Source organism: Rutidosis leptorrhynchoides, chromosome 4 (genome assembly GCF_046630445.1).
Source record: "Rutidosis leptorrhynchoides isolate AG116_Rl617_1_P2 chromosome 4, CSIRO_AGI_Rlap_v1, whole genome shotgun sequence".
NCBI lineage: Eukaryota > Viridiplantae > Streptophyta > Magnoliopsida > Asterales > Asteraceae > Rutidosis > Rutidosis leptorrhynchoides.
This window is the reverse complement of record NC_092336.1, coordinates 428,741,379-428,768,058: the sequence shown is the minus strand read 5'-3', so window position 1 is coordinate 428,768,058 and position 26,680 is coordinate 428,741,379. Positions and strand designations below refer to the sequence as shown.

The 26,680-nt window shown below is 37.4% G+C and overlaps 1 protein-coding gene across 1 annotated transcript; it reads right to left on the bottom strand.

Moving 5' to 3' along the window:
- Positions 1–3,486: 3,486 nt before the first annotated feature.
- On the bottom strand, positions 3,487–4,032 carry LOC139842080 (uncharacterized). Its single transcript, XM_071832256.1, has one exon. It carries the CDS (start codon positions 4,030–4,032, stop codon positions 3,487–3,489), a length of 546 nt encoding a protein of 181 aa, XP_071688357.1.
- Between the last annotated feature and the right edge of the window lie 22,648 nt (positions 4,033–26,680).

Genomic DNA, 26,680 nt, shown 5'->3' with positions numbered 1-26,680 from the left:
AATTCTACTCGTATGCACCCGTATTCGTACTCGTACAATACACAGCTTTTAGATGTATGTACTATTGGTATATACACTCCAATGATCAGCTCTTAGCAGCCCATGTGAGTCACCTAACACATGTGGGAACCATCATTTGGCAACTAGCATGAAATATCTCATAAAATTACAAAAATATGAGTAATCATTCATGACTTATTTACATGAAAACAAAATTTCGTATCCTTTATATCTAATCCATACACCAACGGCCAAAAACACCTACAAACACTTTCATTCTTCAATTTTCTTCATCTAATTGATCTCTCTCAAGTTCTATCTTCAAGTTCTAAGTGTTCTTCATAAATTCCAAAAGTTCTAGTTTCATAAAATCAAGAATACTTCCAAGATTGCAAGTTTACTTCCAAGTTTTCTAAATCCATTCCAAGTAATCATCCAAGATCAAGAAACCTTTGTTACTTACAGTAGGTTATCTTTCTAATACAAGGTAATAATCATATTCAAACTTTAATTCAATTTCTATAACTATAACAATCTTATTTCGAGTGGAAATCTTACTTGAAATTATTTTCGTGTCATGATTCTGCTTCAAGAACGTTCAAGCCATCCAAGGATCCTTTGAAGCTAGATCTATTTTTCTCATTTTCAGTAGGTTTATCCAAGGAACTTGAGGTAGTAATGATGTTCATAACATCATTCGATTCATACATATAAAGTTATCTTATTCGAAGGTTTAAACTTGTAATCACTAGAACATAGTTTAGTTAATTCTAAACTTGTTCGCAAATAAAAGTTAATCCTTCTAACTTGACTTTTAAAATCAACTAAACACATTTTCTATATCTATATGATATGCTAACTTAAAGATTTAAAACCTGGAAACATGAAACAACACCGTAAAATCGAATTTACGCCGTCGTAGTAACACCGCGGGCTGTTTTGGGTTAGTTAATTAAAAACTATGATAAACTTTGATTTAAAAGTTTTTATTCTGGGAAAATGATTTTTATTATGAACATGAAACTATATCCAAAAATTATGGTTAAACTCAAAGTGGAAGTATGTTTTCTAAAATGGTCATCTAGACGTCGTTCTTTCGACTGAAATGACTACCTTTACAAAAACGACTTGTAACTTATTTTTCCGACTATAAACCTATACTTTTTCTATTTAGATTAATAAAATAGAGTTCAATATGAAACCATAGCAATTTGATTCACTCAAAACGGATTTAAAATGAAGAAGTTATGGGTAAAACAAGATTGGATAATTTTTCTCATTTTAGCTACGTGAAAATTGGTAACAAATCTATTCCAACCATAACTTAATCAACTTGTATTGTATATTATGTAATCTTGAGATACCATAGACACGTATACAATGTTTTGACCTATCATGTCGACACATCTATATATATTTCGGAACAACCATAGACTGATTTCGATGTAACATACTAAAATAAATTGTGTAAAAATAAGGACAAGATTTGGAGTCCATGTTTGTATGATATTGTATAAAAATTGCATTCAAGAAACTGATTTCGATGTAACATATTTGTATTGTAAACCATTATGTAATGGTCGTGTGTAAACAGAATATTTTAGATTATCATTATTTGATAATCTACGTAAAGCTTTTTAAACCTTTATTTATGAAATAAAGGTTATGGTTTGTTTTAAAAATGAATGCAGTCTTTGAAAAACGTCTCATATAGAGGTCAAAACCTCGCAACGAAATCAATTAATATGGAACGTTTTTAATCAATAAGAACGGAACATTTCACATTAATTGTTCATGAAAGGAACAAAGTAAAAAAAAAAAAAAACTAGTCGCGCATGAAGGTGATGATGAACATGATGATTTGTTGATGAAACATGAGGAACTTGCCTGTGATCTTTGAAGAGATGTGAATTTGGATGTTAGGGTTGGTGTTTAATGCTCAAAAAATGAGATGGAATGTTGTAAAATTCGTAATAAGAGGATGTGTTTACACAAGGAACAAGTATCTTGGCCCCTAAGTTAAAATTTCTCAATTTTCAACCCTTCAAAAATCAAATTATCAGACAAGGTTGTAATTTACGCCCATTAGACCGTAAATTATGGTAACTGTAAAAAGCCACCGTATTATTACGGCGTGTTGAGTTCTGTCTCCATTAAATCTCTTTGGTCGTAAATTACGACCTGTGGTCAAAATTTATGACCTATGCTTTTTTCGCCATTTTTTCTTCGTTTTAACTTATTTTTGTGCATTTGTCTTTAATGATCCGCATTATGAATACCTTAATCCGTTAAACGTAATTCACACAAGTATGCTACTTACGGAAGAAGGATGTTAGATGTCATTTATGCAACGTCATCAACCTAGCCGTTCGTAAGACTAGAAGTATCTTCCATGATCCGTCAACAGCCCTGAATAAAGGCAATGTACTGACGTAAGCCCATCGACCGGTAGTAAGTACACGTAAGCCCGCCACCCATGGATAGTGATATGGCAACAAGCGTCGCCCCCATGTGTAGTATCAAGGCGTTGAAGTGGGGAAAAACCGAGGGGTTCCTGGGTTGGCAACGGAACAAGCAACGGTAGTGTGGAACACTTGCCGCAATTTTAGTGGGTAGGCAAATTTGACTAATTTCAAATGGGTATATCATTTTACCGTTGTAATTTAATAAAAAAATAATATTAATTTATTTTTACTATATATATATATATATATATATATATATATATATATATATATATATATATATATATATATATATATATATATATATATATATATATATATATATATATATATATATATATATATATATATAATCCAAACACTCTATACAATTAATAAACTACACCTCTTCATATGCATACTTCTTCTATAATTCATACTAGTGAAATGACTTGTGGAACCGCGGGTTTATTTAAATGAAACAGTTTAATGATATATTTTAGGTATTAAGTGAATGTAAATATCAAAGTCATTTAGTTTAATGAACCGTGGAACCAATGATTCCGACTAAGAAACTTGTTGTTGTTTTTTCAAACATATTTATATACTTATTATGATTAGAATAAATGAACTACATTTATTCACCCACCATCCTCTTTCAATTTTTATCACAATTACTATTTTCTTTGTTATAAAAGCCTATATTACAACTTTTTATTGAGACATGTGTTTCACATACATAAATTAAAATAATTTATCCCGTAAATAGAACCCATATTTGTATAATAATAATATAATAATTATAATTATAATAATAAAGTTTGTTTTAAAAATGAGTATATATATTTTTAATAATAATTATTAGTAATAACAAATGCCTTTTGCAATATTTCAAAATTTAAAATACAATTATTTTTGTGTTTTTTTTTTTTGATGAAAAGCAAGTAGGATATATTAATCACGAAAAGAAGGTTACAAGAGTCGCTCAAGCAACTAAAATACATACACGTAAGCACAAAGGTTGCTAAGATAGCAACAGAAACTAACTCGATAAAGGAAAATTAAACCATCTATGCCAATCTAAATTGTGTTTTTTAATTCTTCGCGAGATCCACTCAAAGGAAGCCACTTGAATTTCGCTAAAGAGCACCGGAGCCGTAACCACCTTGTTGTTAAACACTTTTGAGTTTTGAGATTTCCATAGCGAATAACAAACACACCAACAAAGATCTTGCCAAATTGTTTTCTTATCATCCGAAGCAAATGAGCCGAAGGTACCCTCAAAGATGTCACCAAAAATAAAGTTAGCCGACGAGTAACCCCACCAATTAAGGACTTTACCCCAAATATCCTTTGCGAAACTACAAGAGAACAAGATATGCTCAACCGATTCCAAGTCCTCATCACATATAGGGCATCGAATACTATGAAGATCGATACCACATTTATCCAATTCAATCCTTACTGGAATCCTACCTCTTCTAGCCCGCCAAATGAACACCTCAATCTTTTTTGGAACGAGACGATTTCTAAGAGTTTCCACATTATCAAAACTTAAAGCAAGCCAAACGCCATCTATTAACTCCATAAGATTTTTAACCAAAAACATCCCATTACCATCTGATCATATACATAGCATTGTATATGTATATTTTATTGGCTAAAGGCCAAAAGCAGAAGTTACGCGAACTGTAATAAAAAGGTGTGGAATATCCGCTGAAAATAAGCATAGCGGTTATGTTTCCGATTTAATAAAAGACTGCGGTTTAATCCGCTAAGTTTCTGCGGATAGTTAAGAAATCCGCAGATCGCGGATATTTCGAATACTATAAATAGAGAGCTTGGCCTCTCATTTATAGGCTGTTGATTCTCTGCCATTTGCCTAAGCCTTTGTGATTTTCACTTGTGACTTTGCCCAAGGAATTTCTATATTGTGCTGAGGTAAATTATGCTAATTGATAATCAAGACCGGGTCGGGGGTGTTGATCACTTGATTGAAAAATGAAAGACGATCATTAGGGCCCAAAATAATCATCAAACATCCCATTCTCCATCTTAATCTCATTGCACTCAATCCGTAATTAAGTAACTCATTAATTAGGGATTGATCAATTTGCGCCATCCGTGGGACACGTTTTACGAATTAAACTTGGAATTTTTTGTTTTGTGCTATCAAACAATCAATTGCTTTGTTTAATTTAAATTGTGTATTGTTATGATGAATTACAGGAAGTCGCTGAGGCGTATTAGCTGATTTGATCGTTGAAAATGGCAGCTAACACGAAACAAGCAGGAAGTTCCATCAATGCTGATGTGTTAGTTAATGATTCGCAAAATGCCTTGTTAAGTAGTATGCAGGCAAATGTTAATACTATCGCGAGAAGTTCAGGGCAAGAACCGTTAGCTAAAGCGTCTAGTGGCAATCCTGCTAATACTGATTCGCAACTAATGGTTGCTACTGAAAAAATGGTCGCGCGTAGGAATTTACAACAACATCGTGAAGAAACTGTCGCTGATGGCAAGGGATTAAGAATTTTGGCTGGAAAAGCAGACAAAGTCCTTGGCACTGCTATTGAACAAGCTAGAAGGGATGGTCATGAATCTCGCATACCTCGAACTTACCTATGGCCGTTGAATGATTCTGGATCACAAGTTGATCACTTAGTGGTTGACCATCGTGATAGTGATAGCGATGGCGCGGATGAACGTGTTATTTTAAATTCTGTTTATAATTCAAAGACTGCGAAAGCGCCAAGAGAAGAAAGTGAATTTTCTGATGATGATGACAATGCAGAGGAATTTGTAAAAATTCCACATGTTAAGTGAAGTCGACCACCAACACCTTTCCCTCGTCATGGGGACGAAGGTGAAGCATCTGATGCTGTTCGTAGAGAAAATGCTCAACATTTTTTAGCGGATGCTTTTAGAAGCATTGTGCCCAAGTCAATGCAACATAAGTTTGAGCAACCGAGTTTCTTGCAAGATATGATCGCCAAGTTTTGCGCGGAGAATACTGATACTCGCACAAAAAAGGCGACTGAAATTACCACTGCTGCAGACAAGTTTGTCTAGCATATTTCTGATTATCCAATTGTTACACCGCCTATTGTGCCAGTGACATTGGGAGTTTATTCAGGGTTAACTGACCCCTTGGATTTTTTGCAGCGATTTGAAGGTGTGGTAAGCACCTATAATTGGGATGAACCGGTTGCGTGTAGGGTATTTCCTATGGTTTTACAAGGATCTGCCAGGGAGTGGTTCCATAGCCTGCAAGCTCGCAATATTATTGGCTTCATTGATCTTCGCGATAAATTTTTGCTGCACTTTCAGAATCTCTTACCGCAGAAGAAGACACATATAGAATGTCATGATATTAAGCAGGGCAACAAGGAAACTTTGAACGAATTACTTACATGATACATTTATGAATGCTAAAAGATACCAAGTTTGAATGAGGATCAAAAAATCTTTGGGTTTTTGCATACTATTAATCCGCAGCGACATCCAACGCTTGTGCGAAGACTGCGAAGAGATGTCCTGCCAACTTTTGCTAAGGTCCAACAAAAAACATATGATTATCTCAGAGGTGGAGAAGATAGTACTATAACCCCTGCATGTGGGTGGGGTAAGGACAAAAGTTGGCGGGATGACAATGATTCTTTTCGCGATGGCACTGGCAATAATTACCGCGGTTCTGGATATCCACGGTGAAATGGCGGTGGTGGTTACCCGCGCAATGATAGATTTCAAGGTCAAAATGATAACCATGGTTATAACCATCGAGATCGTTATTCTTCTCGAAAATGGAATAATGAGTCTTTCAATATCATTCAAATGCTAACAAAAATGCCTAAGGAAATTTTGCTACAGGAAAGAATTGCTAAGTCTTTTCCTGATCCGCAACCTTTAGGGGAGAATAGCAGGCGAGATAGGTCAAAGTTTTGTGTTTTCCATGATGATTATGGTCATGACACCAATCGTTGTAGAGATTTGGCGAAACTGATCGCAGAGGCGTATGAGCAAGGAAAGTTGGACCATTTGATCGCGCAGGGTGCTGCAAGTACTTCGAATGCGATTATATTGCCTGCAGAGACCAACGCTCCGCAAGTGCCTAATGTGGCTGAGCAAAAAGCTCCCGCGGTGAAGAATCTTGGGGCAAAAATGGTTACTAAGAAAGAACATCAGCGCGGAATTCAGGTCATTAATGTGGTAGAGATACAGGGCGAAATGTTAGTATTCCAAATATCTGAACAAATTGCAAGCTGGCAATGTCCCTCTATTGCTTTTCCTCCTGTAAGCCTGACCACGGATGTTGATAAACCGGTAGTGGTTTCATGCCGCATTGCGAATACTGGCATTGGGATTATGAAAGTGCATATTGACACTGGTAGCAGTGTAGATGTCATGTATGAGCAATGTTTTAGCAAATTACCCGCAAGTATTCAAGCTTTGATGAAACCTACTGCGGTTTCACTTGCTGGATTTTCAGGAGAGTAAACTTGGCCTGTTGGTCAGTTGGAGTTGCATATTGAGTTAGTTGATGATCGCGATGAATCTCTAAGGCGCCAAGCATTGTTGAATCTTTATATAATGCGAAATCAGTCGCGATTCAATATGATTCTCGGGCGCACTACTTTGCGCATGTTTGGCGCAATCCCTTCTACTATACATGGCATGGTTAAATTTTCTGCTAATAAGGGAATTGGTGTGACGACCCGGAAATTTCCGACTAAATTTAAACTTTATCTTTATATTATTCCGACACGATAAGCAAAGTTTGTTAAGTTAAATCTCAAGAATTTTAAACTGTGTTCATACATTCATTTAACCTTTACTGGATTTCGACGATTCACGAACCATTATTTAATTGGATATGAATATGTATATGTACGTATATGTATATATTATAACTTGAGAATATTAACAAAGTATTAAACGTATAATACTTTACATGAACGTATTTGTTTCAATATGTTTATCGATGGAATTAGAAGATAAGATCAAATGATTGATTTAACAGATACATTGTGATATGATTACGGGTCTCTGTTGTGAGGTCTATTGAGTTTTAAGAAATCTGTCTTTTTTTAACGGTATTCGGAATAATTGGTAAAGTAATCTATCATTGAGAACAAAGTGTCAAATAATGAAAGTTAGACAAAAGATAGTGGAGAATTGAATTTTATAATATTCGATTGACCTATTTTTAAACGTGCGGAAACATTTTTTTTGCGATTCAATAGAATTTGATTATTAAAATGTTTTATTTAAATAACATAGTCTGAATATATACAATATGATATTAATTATTAGAAATAAATATGTAAAATAAAACACAAAATAATTAGGTGCAATTTAAAATGAATCTATATATAAATATATATATAAGTACTATGTATAATTAATATTATATGTATATTGTAAAATATATAAATATTCAAATATGTTGTTATAAAACAAGTATTACAAAATCAATAGAATGTAAGGTTAATATATTATATGTAATTTCAAGTTAAAGTATAAATGTTATGTTAATATTATCATCGTTATTTTCATTATTATTATTAATATTAATGTTAATAATTTTATTATTAATATTATTTCTAATATAAAATATATATATACAAATATGAAATTTGATATGTATAAGTTGTTATATTACTATTACTAATATTATTACTATCATTAATAATATTAATATTATTATAACTGATATTATTGTTAATATCATTAATATTATTATTATCATTTTTATTACTATTATCATTATTATAAATTATTGTTAAACTTATTAAAATCATTATTCTTGTTATTATTAATATCATTACACCATTTTTATTACTCTTATTAGTATTATTATAAATTATTAATATTAGTATTAACATTACTATTATTATTAACAAGATCAATGTTATTAATACTATTACTATTATTATTATTATTATTATTATTATTATTATTATTATTATTATTATTATTATTATTATTATTATTATTTTTATTATTATTATTATTATTATATTATTATTATTATTATTTTTATTATTATTATTATTATTATTATTATTATTATTATTATTATTATTATTATTATTATTATTATTATTATTATTATTATTATTATTATTATTGTTATATATATAAATAACAATATTATTACTAATATGATTATATTTATAAATTATAAATAGAAAATATAATTATAGATATATAAAAATGCTTGATTCAGTTCCCTATCCCTTTCAATTTTTATTTTCTTCTGCTATTTTCTTTCTACTCGTGATATATGGTCGACTTAATCACCAATTTAATACAACCTGCAGTCAAATCTTGTTATTACTTCAATCATTCAAAATCATCTTTAAACCTCTTCAGCAGTTCGAGTGTAATCACAGATGAAGAACAAATTTTCTTTTAAAAGAAGAGCGACGGTCCCCTGTATCATCCACATTTTTGGCCGAAAATCAAAATCGAACCAATTAACAAAATCCAGTAATGCAGCCTTGTTAGAACTCCTTTACTTAAACTACCCGAAAAATCTCAACTTCTCAATTCCTCATATCAAATACGAATTTGCGAGTCAAAGGTATATTTTCAAAAAGTCAGATATTGTGTTCATCCTAAAATTCAAAGTCTGATTGACGTTTCTGGATCAATTAATGATCCAAAAAGTTTATAGGAAGCATTTGCTATGTAATTCATGTAGTAATGTTTATCTATAACGATCTAAAATTTGAATTTCAATTTGTAGTTCATAGTGTTCTTGACGGTATTAAGCAATAACTTGAATTAGAAACAAATTCCAAAATTTATAAACGTAGTATTGTTAGATATATTTTACTCAAATTATCTAAAAAGTTACAGCTTTCAATTATTCGAATTGAGTTCAAATTCAGGAGTCAAAGTTTTGGAAATTAGAAAGTCAACAGATTTTTATTAATAAAATTCGAATTTTAGAAGTTCTTTCTATTAAAATTAAGGGTTTACAAAATTTCCTTGAATGATTTAATACCTCTTTCATTTGTCATTTCAATCTAATTATGTCTGGAATTTAAAATCATCAATTGTGTTCTTCATTTTTTTTACGAGCTCAGCTCCTGCTTAACTTCCTGTCCATTTTTTTTCAACGACACCATTGCCTAGAGTTTCTTTTTATTTACAAGCCTTAAAAGAAACCACAAAATTCGTTATTATGGTTATTAATTGCACTCTGGTCAATTTATGGTCTGAGAAGGTGAAGAAAAAAATTGAAACAGAATGATTCGAGTTATATATAATTAAGTCTGGGTTTAATTCAGAAAAACATGAGCAGGTGAGTGGTTTAGGGTGTTGATGGTTAGTGGGAGGTCACGGGTTCGAGCCCGGCTCCGGGCATATTTTTTTAGGAAGGCTTTTCAAGGTAGTTTTCAATACCAAAAATTGTTATTATTATTATTATTGTTATAATGTTTATTATTAGAATTTCTAACATTATCATTAATATGTTTTTAATTATTATTATTATTATTATTATTAATATTAGTATTATTATTATTATTATTATTATTATTATTATTATTATTATTATTATTATTATTATTATTATTATTATTAAGATTATAATTATTATTATTATTATTATATATAAGCATTAGTAAGTAATATCATTATTTATAATATCATTATTATTAAGTATTAACAATGTGTTTATCATTAATAATATTATCATTTAAGTATTGTTATCATTATTATTATTATGATTAATATTATTATTATGAAATATTAGAATTTATTATTTTACTTCATTAATATTAGTATCATACATAAAAAAATTAGTATTATTAATTTACTAGTAATTAAAAATTATCATAATTTAAATTATAATCTTTATAGTTTTATTACTAAAATAAGTATTAATATTATTATCATAAATATTATCATTAATATGAATTTTCAATTATTAGTATTATTATTAAAAGTTATTATCATTAATGTTATTTTTACAAAAAGTATCCTTTTGTAATCCTTAAAAACAATCCTTATTGTTATCTATAATTATGAAAATAAAAAGTTTAAAAGACATGGTTAAGATTATAAGTATAAATATTGAAGATTATATATATAAAGATATATTTAATATATACAACTTAATTATATTAATATTATTATGTACAAAAATGAAAAGATATAAATAAATAATGAAACCTATAAATTAATAAATATAACAATTGCAACATTAATAATAATATATAGATTTATACGAGTACAAGAATATGTTTTAATATATATACCAATGATATAGGTTCGTGAATCCGAGACCAACCCTACACTTGTTCAATGACGTCATATGTATTTTTACTACAAAATACAGTATGGTGAGTTTCATTTGCTCCATTTTTAAATGCTTTTGCAATATATATTTTTGGAACTGAGAATACATGCGCTATTTTTATAACTGTTTTACAAAATAGACACAAGTAATTGAAACTACATTATATGGTTGAATGGATCGAAGCCGAATATGCCCCTTTTAGCTTGGTAGCCTAAGAATTAGGGAACTGTCCCCTAATTGACGCGAATCCTAAAGGTAGATCTATGGGAACTAACAACCCCCATTCTGGAATTTGGAATGCTTTAGTACTTCGAAATTTATCATGTCCGATGGGTGTCCCGGAATGATGGGGATATTCTATATGCATCTTGTTAATGTTGATTATCAGGTGTTCAATCCATATGAATAATTTTGTCTCTATGCATGGGACGTATATTTATGAGAGCTGGAAATTAAATTCTTGTGGTCTATTAAAATGATGGAAATGATTATTTATGTTAAACTAATGAACTCACCAACCTTTTGGTTGACACTTTAAAGCATGTTTATTCTCAGGTATGAAAGAAATCTTCCGCTGTGCATTTGCTCATTTTAGAGATATTACTTGGAGTCATTCATGACATATTTCAAAAGACGTTGCATTCGAGTCGTTGAGTTCATCAAGATTATTATTAAGTCAATTATAGTTGGATATATTATGAAATGGTATGCATGCCGTCAACTGTCGATGTAATGAAAGTTTGTCTTTTAAAAATGAATGCAATGTTTGTAAAATGTATTATATAGAGGTCAAGTACCTCGCAATGAAATCAACTATTGTGAATCGTTTATAATGTATATGAATGGGTCCTTTCAATTGGCACGCTAACTTCTGCGGTGGTAGAGCCATTTTGTGCTATGATTATGGCACGAGAAAGTGTGGGTGTTGAGGGACATTCAGTCCACCTTGAATAGTTCAAATATTTGTAATAAGAATGCTTGTGATAGAGTGCTTAGTCAAGTTTGATCAATGATTGATATGCGATTATTATTTTCTGAAATTTGTATTGCAGAAAATTAATGAATAAAGCAAAGTTAGTTTCAGTGTTAGTGGTTGTTTCTATACAAAGCAAAAACACTACGTGTGGCCACGCGTAGTGATTATTTTGCAGAATACAATTGCTTAATTTTCATAACACTGAATTAATGTTTGTGTAAATGTAATTAAGGCTTCGCGAATATTTTTAACAATATGGCATGGTTTTCGCTAAACATCGCCTGCTTAATGTTATAACAATAATGCGAGTATGCATTGTGAAATAATATGTTTAAAACCAAGTGATGAGATTACACACTTGTGTTAAAAATGAATGTTGAGAATAAAATTCCTAAGTGTTTGATCTTGCCAATACTTAGATGATTCGCAATGCTAAAAATGGCCTAAGGATCGATTTGTCAGACTTAGAAGATTCGTAATGAATAACAGATTGTTTCGCATAAGTACGCGTTTGTTATGTGCACAATAGCGAATGTGAAAATTGCAAAGGACAAGTCTGAATTATGAATATATGATAAAGTAAAACTCTATATAAATAGGACAAGTTGCAACTGCGGAATATACACAATTCGTTAATAAACACGCTATGCAAGCGCGTGGAATTACAAAAAACGCAATTTATATTTGCGGGTTTGAAATTTACAATTACTTAAGATATTTTAAAGCTTCGGCGCTTTAGTATCTGCAAACGTAACGCCCTCGCGTTGACTGAGCTCTTCTAACGCTGGTATGGTGATTTTCTCAACAACTTTCTTTGCTATAGCTAGCGCTTCCTGGGCATCATCGGTCGCACATATCTCATCTGCCATGTCCGAGGGAAGTGGTTGAGAAAGATCGCCAAACTTGCAGAGCAGGTCATACCACTCGCAGCGAGTAGCGAGCTTGGCTGCTTGCGAATATGCCTGAAACTTCTCAGTTACTGGCTTAGAATCCATAACTTTGTCGCCGAGTTCTGACAGATACTTAACAAGTTGAGAAAATTCTTTTTCAGCATTTTTCGCTCTCTTTTTGAGCATGGCGTTTTCATCCGCAGCCTTTTTGAGTTGAGCCTCAAGTTTCTGCGCTTTCCTGTGCTAAGCGTTCGCAATCTTAACATGCTTTTCATATTCGTCAGACATCTCATTGAGTCGCTCAACATTATCAACTGTCAAGCAAATAGCGTTGAAACAGTTGTGTATTCGCTGTCTTTCAGCCTGAGCGAATGAGAGTTGGCGGTATTGTTGCTGTACATTTTGTGGTACAAACTTGCAAAGTTTACGATAGAGTTTGTTGGCTTGCTTCTCTTCTGCAGCCTCTTCCGCATCTTCTTCTTCGCGGTTTGATGCTTCGGTGTCAGAAGGAAGACTTAAATCTTCATTGCCGGGCTCTCCCAAAATATCTTCAGGGATATCTCCAGTAATGTTGTATAGCTATTCCGGCTCCCCTGTAGAGTCTGAAAGCACAACTAACAGTGAATAAGAAATTAAAATAAGTTCGGAGATATGGAAATAATATTCGCAGAAAATATGCGGTTGTATTAAATTTCGTTAACATACTTGTTTCTTGCTCATCAATAGAATGAAGGCGTCTTTTGCGGGGAGTAGTTGCCCCCTCCGTCGTCGCTTTGCGCTTACCGCGGTCTTCGCCCCCAGGGATGGAGAAGGTGTTGAGAATCGGTTCATCAATAGGTATGATCTCGCCGTTGCCAGCTTTTAGGCGACGTGCTGGCCTAACCTTACTGATGTCCACTGACCTCATCACCAGCTCAAGGTCAATCTCTGCAACATAGTACCGCAAAAAGTTAAGCAGTTGTAAGAATAATATATAATGCGTATTTCTGTAAAATAAAAAGTATAAGCAGTATACCGTTATCGTCAGGGTCGACTAAAAGTGTGTCGCAATCGCCCCATAGCCAGTACATGGATACTCCGCCAATATAAAGCGGCACATTAGAGTATGCCCGCATAATCAAGCCTGCATTCTTGATAGTTTTCAGTAAATCTTGATCAAGGTCATCCGGGGTGACCTTGTCATTCACCGTTGCGTCCATTTCAGTGCACCAAGTTTTGGATATGTTGCTATCAACGTGGGTGGTATTATTAATAAAAAAGAAGGAGCTGCGCCAGTTCCCGATGGAATCCTTGGGAGAAGTCATCACGCCATGATGACCGCGGAAGGAATACCACCCCTTATCGTACGGTGTAAGACTATTAAAAGAGCGAAAGGTGTTGAGTAGTGGTTGCTCATTAAGTGCTTTGCAGTACATCTCGAATAGCATAATTTTATTAATCGCGTTTGGGTGCAGTTGTGCAACTGAAACCTTGTAGTATTCGCATATGCTGCAAAAAATGGGAGTAAGCGGAAGCCGTAAATTTCCATGTGATATGGCGGCCTCGTAAATGGAATCATGCCCTTGGGTGGGGCATTAGCCCTATCTTCCGCTGATAGAGCAGTGGGTGAAAACTGTGCAAGCAGTTGTAACACCCCGTTTTTCATAGCACAAATGTTTCAGGTGTCGGGTGTTGGAAACGAGGAGAATGGAGCGTGTAAAGCGAGGTTATGCGCACTTTCACCATTTTGGTCATAACTTCCTCATACGGACTCGGATTGAGGCGAATCAAAAGCCCAGACGACCGTAATTCGAGCTCAGACATTTTTAAATTTCAAGTTATGAGCTGGAAGGCTCTAGGAGTGCCGCTCCTGGCTTAGGAGCGCCGCTTTTGTTCTTGAGTGAGTGCTCTTGGAAATTTTAAAAGAGTTAAATGAGGAGTATTTGGTTCTTTTCACTTGGGGTCAGTTTTGAGCCATTAAAACTGATCCATTGATCATTCTTATCCTCATTTTCACCCACACAAACACTTTCATCAAACCCTAGTGAGAGAAACCCATTTTAGAGAGAGAGAGAGCTCTATTTGGGGAAGAAGAAGGGTGAATCGGGTCAAGTCTCAAGTATTAAAGTTGTTCTACTCATCAACGACATCATTTTGGTGGTATTGGTAAGTCTCAACTCCGAATTTCATCTTTATGATTTGATATTCAAGTTAGGGTTTGAGCTTGATTAGTTGTGAAACCCTTTTAGATGATGAAGTGGGTTTATGGTGACTAGTTATTCTTGTCACTTGGCGGGTTTTGGGTTGGTTGACGTTTTGGCCATGATTAGGCTTTGATAATGGGTATAATCACTAGTGTTAGTGATTATGGAAGTGTTGGAACCCATTTGGGTATTTGGTTGACTAATTTTGAAATGGGTCAAAATTAGGGTTTAGGTTTCAAATTGGGTTTAATTGGCGTATTAGGTCCATTCTCACTTGTGTTAGTGATTATTGGTTAGTTTGGGCATGGTTTGTGCTTGGAAGTGCATTTGGGTCGAAATTGCACTAGTTGTCAAATTGGGTTGGTTTGTAAATCCACCCTAATTGTGTTGTTTATTATGTGATAAATGGAATAGGTACGTTCCATTGGCATTTGCAGATTTCTTCGGTTGCATTCATCAAGACGACAAGGTGAGTGTTAATATCCTATGTGCATATGTATGTGTAGGATGGGTGCGGGTCGGGTGAAGTGGTTCTCGGTTATAGAGCTCACTTCACATATAGGTGGATTTGATGGACTTGTGTAATATTTCCAATTGGCACGGTTGTGCGTTTTGGTTGACCACCTTTGGCGAGGTGCACACTTTGTGTGTACGTTATCACATATGTTTGTGATGTAGATTATACAACCCCAATGGCGAAGGGTTAGTATTGAGTTGTGATTAGAGAAGTGGATCACGTGTGGATGCGGATTCACGATGATGTGTGTAGTTTCGGTCATCTTATTGAGAAAGTGAGCCTCGTGTAGTTCAGATTCACGATGACGCGTGTAGTTCGGTCATCTTATTGAGGTAGTGATCTCGTGTGGTTGCGGATCCACTAAGGCTTGTGTAGTTCGGCCAACCTCGATGTTGTGGTGGTATTGAAGATAGTAATCTCGTGTGGATGCGGATTTACTAAGGCCCGTGTAGTTCGGCCAATCTTCATTTTGGTATTTTGGTAATTGACTTTTGGTATTGGGTTAAGGGGTTAACCTTGGGCGTTTTACGCTTTATTGTTGTATTGTTGTGATGTAGCTAACCCTCCGAGTGTAGCTTATTGGTGTTGTACGAATCATCGTTGGTGTACTTATATTGTTGATGTTAATAGCTTATTATATAGCGGTCGAACGGTATGCTTAGTTTGCCTTATACTTGGATGCCCCGGTATGTGATATTTGATTATTTGTGTGGCGTGTTCATTTTATGCATATATATGTATGTAGTATATTCTCACTCACTAAGCGTTAGCTTACCCTCTCGTTGATATTATTTTTATAGGTTCGGAAAGTGGCGGCTCGGGTAAGTGTGGGGACTATCGGACTTATGTAGGTTACTTTAGAAGACTTGCTTTTGAGTTGATTTAGGAATTGGGTAGTGTTTTCCCAATCGCCATGCTCGGTCTTTTGATGTGTTTAAAAGAAACGGGTCATTTTGTTACAAACTAATGAATCGTTATGGTTATGGAGTACTTAAATTGTGAACAAGTGTATTTTGAGCCATATTAAACTTGTATTTGGGTCGCTAAATTGTTAGACTTGGAATTTGGTGTAATGGGTTGGTTTAACACTTAGTAAAATTCGAGTTTGCATCAGTTCAGGTCCAAAAGCACCGCTCCTGAGGTCAGAAGCGTCGCTCTTGGGCATCAGTTTGTAGTCCTTTTGATCAGATAGCAAAAGCGCCGCTTTTGCCTATAGAAGCGCCGCTTTTGGGTAACAAAAGCACCGCTTTTGGGTAAATTAAAAAAAAATTATTCGGGTTGAATACGGGTTGGGTCGTTACTGCAGTGGATAACACTGTTGTAGGGTTTGGATTTTTGCCTCCGTCATATATGAAACGAAGGCGCTAGGTGTATTAGCTGATGAAGAAGATGCCATTCGTAATAATATATTTAGATCGGAAGATGAATTGAAAAGTTTTAAGGGTTGAATCATTTAATTGCAACGAATGCGTGTAAATTTTAATACGAAAGTTTGATCGAGTAAGCAATTGAGGAAGAAGGCGTAAAGTTTTTTATGCGAATCAACTAGCTATTTATAATTGACATTAGGGCGAGAAAGTCAAAGGGGTAATGATTACTCTTAAACGGCTAAAATTACCGCAACATGTAAACGGTAATTTTCTAGCTGTTACAGCATTCCTGATTTGACAGTTTTGTAAAGTTACCGTTGTTGTTATGCGTTGAGGTTAATAAAATCAACGGTAATAATTTGGTGGTAACAAATTATTATTAAAAAACCAATTGCGAATATATTTTAAGGAAGCACGGTTTTATTTATAGAGTTTATCATGATACATCTGCTTCGCGAAATGTATCATAATAAACTGGGGGGACTTGATCATATACATAGCATTGTATATGTATATTTTATTGGCTAAAGGCCAAAAGCAGAAGTTACGCGAACTGTAATAAAAAGGTGTGAAATATCCGCTGAAAATAAGCATAGCGGTTATGTTTCCGCTTTAATAAAAGACTGCGGTTTAATCCGCTAAGTTTCTGCGGATAGTTAAGAAATCCGCAGATCACGGATATTTCGAATACTATAAATAGAAAGCTTGGCCTCTCATTTATAGGGTGTTGATTCTCTGCCATTTGTCTAAGCCTTTGTGATTTTCACTTGTGACTTTGCCCAAGGAATTTCTATATTGTACTGAGGTGAATTATGCTAATTGACAATCAAGACCGGGTCGGGGTGGTTGATCAGTTGATTGAAAAGTGAAAGACGATCATCAGGGCCCAAAATAATCATCAAACATCTCATTCTCCATCTTAATCTAGTTGCACTCAATCCGTAATTAAGTAACTCATTAATTAGGGATTGATCACCATCCAACTTCCAACCCCACGAATCTGTTTTGTTCTCGACTACCGCATCACTTTGAAGCAATTCTAACATCGACTCCAATTCATAGGCAATTCTACCATACGACAGCCTTGACCAACACCATTTCCAGCAGCCTTGATCAGTACCATCATCCCATCTATATTGTACCGATACATTCGGATGAGATTCTAGCCGGAAGAGACGTTTAAATTTCTTTTAGCCTTGTATCCCCAACCCAAAGATCTTCCCAAAACCGTATATCCGCCCCATTATCGATGACCCGAGAGAAGGAGTTAGTGAAAGTGATTCCCAAATCATCAACATTTTTCCCTGCAATATAAATATTATACCAAAGACTAGAAGAAGGATAACGGGCAAGCCCATCCCCCAACACTAGCCCACCATTAGCACCATAAAGACTTCTAATTACACAAGCCCATAAAGTGTTGGTTTCGGTTTTAAACCTCCACCACCACTTACAAAGAAGAGATAAATTTTTGCTTTTTAGAGATTTAATATTTAACCCTCCTTCTTCGTAAGGAATAAGGATTTTTTCCCATCTAACCCACGAAAGTTTGTTATTAGAACCCGACCCGCCCCAAAAAAAATTGCGTCTCACACTCTCAAGTTTTTTTAGCAAAGCAGAGCACGAAAAAGCGAGAAGAAGTAGAGAGGTAAACTCGAAAGAACCGATTTAACAAGAGTAAGTCGACCACCGAAAGAAATCATTCTAGCTCTCCAATCCGCCAATTTTTTCTCGAATTTTTCAATAACCGGGGACCAATCATTCAACTTCTTCATTTTACTTCCCACCGGTAGTCCCAAATACATAAACGGGAGGGTGCCCGATTGACAAGAAAACCTCCCCGCAAGTTCTTCCACTTCGGATTTACGAACCCCAATTCCATATAACACGCTTTTATTATAGTTAATGGGGTGTTTTTTTAAAGTTTGTACATATGATAATGTGGGTATTTTATTATAAGGTTGTACATAATGTTTCAAATATTGTACACGTAGTTATGGGATATAGTTATGGGGTGTTTTACCATAAAGTTGTACATAATGCTTCATATATTATACAATTAAATGTTACTCCAATATTTTAATTAAACATAATTAATTATTTTATTAACATCATCATGGAAACTTAATTTTTTTTTTATTTTTTTATTTATTTTTTGAATTCTTTTTAAGCTTAAATAATCATTTTTTATGACGTCATCATTTTATAATCTTATATGATACTACAGATTTACCCCAAAAAAATGTCTAATCTAAAGACTACATTCAATTCGCAAAATGATAATGAAGATCCCGAAACACTATAAAACCAAACCGGTTTGTTTTCAAATATATTGGCGTTCGGTAGGACAAATACTCCCGGATTATCATCCCCCCACTCCAAATCTTAAAAAATTGGTTAGTCATAAGTTTAAAGATGACTTGAACATTGACAACACCATTTAACAGAATGATGAGGATTAGTTTTATGGTTTAATGTCTTTTATTTTAGAATTTAAATTATGTAATTTTTTTCTGTTTAGGATTAATAATTATGTATTTTATTTTATTTGAATCATATAATTTAATGTTTTTTATTTTATAAAAGTACGTAATTGATCATGCATATTTTAACCGTGGGGTTTAATATGCCTGCTCAATACGTAAAGAGGGGTTTAAGGATCTTAGAACGTGGCTCTCCGGTCCGGCTACCGTGAATAACCCTGGCCGACATGATGATGTCGGCGGGGTGGCCAAGTGATTAAGTCCACCTTCGATAACGGTCGTCGATCAAGAGGCCCCGAATGAGGTCGTAGGTACTAGCTTACAAAAGACTAACCTATTAACCTTGAAAAGATGCTGAATGATGCTGTTTTACGTAATGTGTATCGTATGCGATGGTTACGTAATGTGCTGTGTCTGGTAAACGATGATTAGGGTTTGTATTTATAGGCAAACCCTAATTCTAGAACCATCCCAGATCATGATAATCTCATCCATAACTGACTCCCCCGAATCACGGATATAATTATGGAAAAGATATTTACTTGACAGCTAAGCAACTGCCGTACCGGGAACAAAGGCATTCGCACGCCGCATACCGCACACAAGAACACGCATACGCACAATAGTGATTGTCCGCATACATTTGCGGTGCGCCTGCGGGTTGCGGTATCATTATATCCCCCCAGTTTGATGTTATATGGCGCGAGGCGTATGATATCAAACTATTAAGCGAAAGAAAAAACAAGAAAACGGCTAGCATTTAATATTCCGCGTGCGCCTCGATGCCTTTAAATGCCTGTCACAATCACAGAAGCCCATTCGGCGGACATGACATAAAGTGGCAGTGTGTCAGGCGCGTGCCAACCACGCGCGTACATGTAATCATACCCAACTGGCATCCACGCGCATAAATAAAGTGCTGGCCGTCGATTGCGTAACACGTGTACATCCACGATCACACCACTCCATCCAATCTGCCCTATAAATACCCCATTTTGCAGCTCATTTCCACTTTCCTGCTTCAAGCTTCCTCGTTACGCTGCCAATTTGAATTCCGATCAAAAATCGAACATTCCGGCCACCGTTTAAAGGTTAGTATTCATCCGATTACTCCTAGAAAATGACTAAAGCTAATGAGACGTATGTAGATAGCGTAGAGTCTGTTATAGAGCAGAAGCACATAGATTACTTAGTGAAACAGTATCCTCCCTTAGCCAAGTACAATCCGGTGCCACCCCTACCCCATCAGCGTGCTCACGAGCCACCGGAGAAGAAAGTGGCCATCTATGAACATGCGTTCAAGCATGGTAACTTTAGGGTTCCTCCCTCTGACTTCTTCTTAGGCGTATTAGATCACTTCAGAGTGGGATTAGGGCAACTACACCCGTATGCCATAGGCAAAATAGTTCTTTTTGAAATGTGGTGCGCCGCAATCGACAGGGTACCGTTCGTTAAAGTTTTCTGTCATCTATACCGCCTAGCCAATCACCACAAATCTTGGTTCACCTTCTTCGCCCGACAAAATTTCACCAAAACCCCAAAGTCAAATGCCGGTAACTGGAAAGAATCTTTCTTTTTCATTGACCAAACTGTAGTTGGTACCGCTTTTCCGCAAACGCTTATATGGTGCGAGAAGGTGGAAAAGGATGTGAACAAAACCCCGGTCCTTGATGACGAGGAAACAAAACTATTAGCGGAGTGCGCTAACGCACAGCTGGTGTACCGGTCATATGGGAACGTGATGTTGCGGCTAGGGAAGATATCCGCACACTGGCCATGAGAGGATGTGCGTCCAGCCATAGTCGGACCGGATGGAAAGGGTAGGGATAGTATGATCACGTACTAACAACAGTGCTATTTATGTGTTCTAACGCATGCGTGCATTTTTGCAGAGATGAAGATGAAGAGAGTACTGACTGCGGAGGAGATTGCGGGCATCGCCTTTCGCAAACAGAATGTGAACCAGCCGTTAGAGCAGGAGAAGACTGGCGAGAATGCTCCTACCACCTCCGGCAATAAGCGCAAGGCTGAAGAAGCCTTCCAATCCCAACAGAAGAAGAAGAAGCTCACTCCCAAATAGAGGGAGGACAAGCGGAACGATAACTTCGTTCCCATCGAACCCCGTTCTGCGGATCTACCTCCCCCATCTGGTAAGAGTTCAGCTTTCGCGCATACCGCACATTTAAGTTTGCATTTATATAACCACTTATAAACACGCAGGGCATGCGGAAGAAACTCATCACACCCCACCGCGGGTCAATCCGGACCTCGAAGCTACTGCCGAGTCAAAGGATAAGACGATACACCTGGACTCCGAGTCCACACCAACCCCGCCACACGGTAGCTTTCGACTGGCAAACCTGGCGCAGCTCACCCAGATATCGGCGAAAAACGCCGCAGAGCAGTCCGCCTTCCTCCAACAAATCTTCCCGGCTGAGTTCCGTAACCAACTAGCCGCACTGCCTTTTAATCAGGCGCTCAACGCCTTCGTCCAAAACGGCCTTGTCTTTTTTGGCATGGTTGTAGATCAAGCCCGCCGTTCGACTAACTTGTATCAAGTGGCCTTGCGGAAAGAAACAGAGCTAGGGCTGCTGCAAGCGGGGGTTGATCAGGTGAAGAAAGACAGGGACGCCGCAGAAGAAGCGCGCAAGGCGGTGGAGTTAACCGCGGCAGAAACCAAAACTGCACTGATTGAAGAGAGAAAAAAAACCGCGAGCTGGTTGGTGCGGTTGACCAGTCCAAGGGGGAGGCGGAGCGTCTGCGGGTGGAGCTGGAAAGGGTGACGAGGGAAAGGGATGACGCGGTAACCAACCGCGAGCTGGCAGAGGCGGATCTGGCGAAGCTGCGCACTGCACTCCCCACCATTGCGCAAAAGGTGATGGATTCTGGGCCAGTTACCGATAAGTTCAATGCCTATGTTAACGCGGTGAAAGACCACGAAGTCAACAAGGCAGTCTTAGAGGTGATTCAAGCCTGCAGACTCACACCACCGTACCCTGACGCTGTGCAGAAGAAATTGAAGGAGGGTACGGCTGCGGCATTGCTGGAAGCGGAGAATGCTACCACCACCATTCCGATCCCTCTAATCGATGCATTTGCGGCGGACCCAAACATGCCGATTGATGGGTTTCTCAAGGAGGATTTTTAGTGTGTTTGTGATGGTGTGCGCCGTAAGTCTTATGCTTAGGCAGGCAATTGTAAATGTATTTTTGAGCCCTAAGTCCCGTGTCGGGCAGTCGTTACAAACAATTACCTCTTATGTAACAACTTAATTTGATGTATATATATTCCTGATATGCATGGGTAGTGTGTTTATTTGTTTATATATCGCGAATCAAAACAAAATGTGAACCGCATGCCAATGCGCATAGTTAACCAAAACTCATGCGTATGCGGATGGTACTGCGTAAAATAAACCAATATTTTAACAATTACCCTTTAATAATTTAGACTCGAAAGCTACTGCGTTATCGCTTTGTCATGTACTAGAGGTGCACTATAGCTGTATGGTAAGCAACACAACTAAAAACAAGCCAATGTTTTTATGCTTTGAGTTCCTCAAGCAAACCAATGCGAGAGTAATTACGCACAAGCAAACCAATGCTTGTAATTTTTTAAGTCGACTTTGCAGCCATCTAGTCTGCGTGGCGCTTGGCTAGGGGAAAACCAATTCCCTTTGCCTGCCGTTAGCGTCTAGCCTTGTAACCAAACAGGCTTCTGCCGCACGGGGGCTAGAGGACACCCCTTAAGTAGGCAGGAACCGCATACAAAAAAGATTTAAACAACAAAAGTATGCGCGAGTAAATATTTAATTGGCATTAATCACAATTACAACCGCGACACATCCAAACGGACGAAAAATACATAGAAAAAATAATGTGCTACAATAAACTGGAGTGATCAGGTCCACCTAGCTACATATAACATTTTTTCAATAACGTCGCATGCCAAGTGCGTTTCACAGGTTTTCCATCTAATGTCTCGAGATGGTACGCCCCGGTATTGCTTGCCTTCGCTACCCTGTATGGACCTTCCCAACGGGGGCCCAGTTTTCCAGTATCCTTCGCATGACTTGCGTCGTTCTAACGCCAAACCAAGTCACCGCACTTGTAAGAGCGCGAACGCACACGCTGATTATAGTACTTTGCAATTTTTTGCTTGTTATTTGCTTCGTTGACAGCCGCAGAGAGTCTGCGTTCTTCCAGCAAATTAAGATTTTCCCACAAAGCTTCAGAGTTATTTTGCTCATCAAAATTTTGTATGTGGAACGTTGGTACCCCAATTTCTACGGGTACGACAGCTTCTGATCCATAGACCAAATTGAACGGGGTCTCAACAGTGCTTGCTTTGGGTGTTGGTCTATGCGCCCATAACACCTTCGGTAGTTCATCCACCCAACCAACGCGACCATGACCCAACCTAGCTTTGATTCCAGCTACTATATCCCGGTTGGTGACTTCGCACTGGCCATTCGCCTGCGGATGCGCGACAGATGTAAAAGTTTGCTTAATATTAAGCTCCGCGCACCAGCTGCGGAAAGGGTCACCCGCGAACTGCGTACCGTTATCGCTAACAATTTCGTTTGGTATACCAAATCGACAGACGATGTCTTCCCATACAAAATTTCGCACCCTTTTTCCTGAGATTGCTGCCAGCGGTCTCGCTTCGACCCACTTTGTGAAATAGTCGATTGCAACAATCAAGAATTTGATGTTTCCTGCGTGTGCAGAATGTGCGTAAGGTACTGATGTGAGTAACATGTTAAGAAAATAAATGATAAAATTACCTCGGCCTTTTGGGAATGGTCCGACTATGTCGATTTCCCATTTGCAGAATGGCCACGGTGAGGAGACTGGTATCATTGGATGCGCAGGTGCTCTGCTAATAGGTGCATGTATTTGGCATGATTCACATTGCTTAACTATGCGCGCAGTATCCGCGTACATGGTGGGCCAATAATATCCTAGCCGCATTATTTTTGACACAATGGACCTGTGCCCCGAATGGAGTGCGCATGCACCCTCATGCACCTCGCGTACAACTTCCTCCGCCTCTTTCGGGCCAATGCACCTTAAGTGCGGTCCCAAATAATTCTTTCGATATAGGACGTTACCCTCAAGGGCGTACAGCGGTGCCTTAACGCGGACTTTCTTTGCGTCAGCGGAATCTGCAGGAGAAGTGCCATCCCGCAGAAAAGCCACGATGGGCGTCATCCATGTTGAGCTTGATTCCTCAACTGGTGCCACTAAAGGCATCATAACAATGGATTTTGCATTGAGTTCTTCTATTAGAACTTTCTTCCCCATATGATCAAAAGCCAAGGCAGCCAGTTTGCTTAGCGCATCCGCTTTCTTATTTTGCCCCCGCATTACGTGGGAGATTTGAAAAGCTTCAAACTGATCGGCGAGGTTGTGAACAAGCGATAGATATTGCTGCATGGCTATGTCATGCGCTTCGAAATCTCCGCTGACTTGACTGCATACTAGCTTTGAATCCACATAAGCGTGCAAAATTTTAACATTTAACTTATGCGCAATGCGCATACCTGCTAACAGAGCCTCATACTCTGCTTCGTTGTTTGTAACAGCAAAATTAAACCGCAGTGCATATGTATGCTCTTCGCCATCCGGGCCTGTTAAAATTACACCCGTACCTGCACCAGATGCGCTGCACGCACCATCGGTGTACAATTCCCATGGTGACAAAGTTGGTGCAGGTGGATCCTGATGTTCTGCTGATGCCTCGACATCCGCAGGTAATTCTGCTAGGTAATCAGCAAGTATTTGACCTTTAACCGCACTGCACGAAGAAAAATTTATTTCATGTTCACCTAATTCAACTGCCCACTTAGCCATTCGGCCAGAAATCTCAGGCTTATATAACACCTGAAAGAAAAATGATTGCGTTAGTCAATGCGGTAACCCCGGTCATTGCCGCAAAGTAGGCGTTTACCAACCTGTTTGATTGGTTGATCAGTTAGGACCACGATTGGATGTGCTTGAAAATATCAGCGCAAACGCCGCGCCGTATGAACCAGCGCATATACAAGCTTTTCTATTGGTGAGTAGTTTACCTTGCTTGATGTCAGCGTCTTGCTTACGAAGTAGACCGGCATTTGCCTCTTTCCGCGATCCGCGATGATAACTGAGCTGACAGCTTCCTTCGATGCCGCGAGGTACAGCGTTAGCGTTTCTCCTGATACTGGCGCAGTAAGTGTTGGTAATTCTGCAAGCACCTTTTTCATTTCCTGAAAGGCTGATTCTGCTTCCTGAGTCCATACGAAGTCTTTTTTCTTCAAACAATTTTTCAAAGTATTGAAGAATGGTAACTGTCGTTCTGCGGCTTTCGACAGAAACCGTGTGATAGCCGCAAGCTTCCCCGTTAGACTCTGCACATCTTTCTTTGTCTTCGGAGATGGAAAATTATCAATGGCTTCAATCTTTTTGGGATTGGCCTTAATACCCCGCGCGGTCACCACATGACCTAAAAACTTGCCTTCCTCTTCCCCAAAACTACATTTAAGCGGGTTAAGCTTCATGTTGATCCTGCACAGAGATGCAAACGTTTCCAGGATGTCCGCGAGCATGTCTTCTTCGGTGTTACTTTTAATTACCAAGTCGTCGACGTACGCTTCAAGATTTCTACCGATTTGGTGCTTGAATGCTGCGTCAATTACACGCTGATAGGTCGCGCCAGCATTCTTTAAACCGAAAGGCATCTTCGTGTAACAATAAATACCCTGCGGCGTATGAAAAGCAGTCTTGTCCTCATCTTCCACAGCCATTAAGATTTGGTGATAACCCTTGTACGCGTCCAGAAAACACTTGTACCTAAATCCCGATAGTGATTCTACCTTCCAGTCTATCTCCGGGAGAGGGTAGTTGTCCTTGGGACATGCCTTATTAATGTCCTTGAAATCAACGCACATTCGCCAGTTACCGTCAGCCTTTTTTACCAACACAGTATTTGCAACCCACGTCTGATAACGCATTTCCCGCAGAATGTTTGCTTTGACAAGGTTGTCCACCTCTGCGCACAACCAATCACTGCGGTCTAGGGCCATATGCCGCTTCTTTTGCCTAACGGGTGTCAATGATGGATTAACGTTTAACTTATGTTCCGCAATATCCCGCGGAACCCCTGTCATGTCTGACTCACCCCATGCGAAAATATCTGCGTTAGCTGACAATATTCCATGCAACTTGCCCTTCGTTTCGGCTGACAAGCCTGCGCCGATTTTAATTCGCTTATCCGGATGCAAGCGATTTGCTATTACTGCACAGTTTGCAAGTTGCTCTCCTACGCTAGGAGCGCTTACAGACACAACAGAGCCACACAGCTCGGTTGCTTGATGTGACGCAACTGTGGCAACGCCTCCTAGTGTGGGAAACTTAATCAAACCATGCACTACCGATGGGATAATGTTAAAACGCCGTATGAAGTTTCTCCCTAGCAGTGCGTTATATCGTGAAGTTGAACGAACCACATAAAAATCGACCAATTCAT

Excerpts from the sequence above, each read along its gene's own strand:
- LOC139842080 (XM_071832256.1), bottom strand. The coding sequence starts at position 4,032 with ATGGAGTTAATAGATGGCGTTTGGCTTGCTTTAAGTTTTGATAATGTG.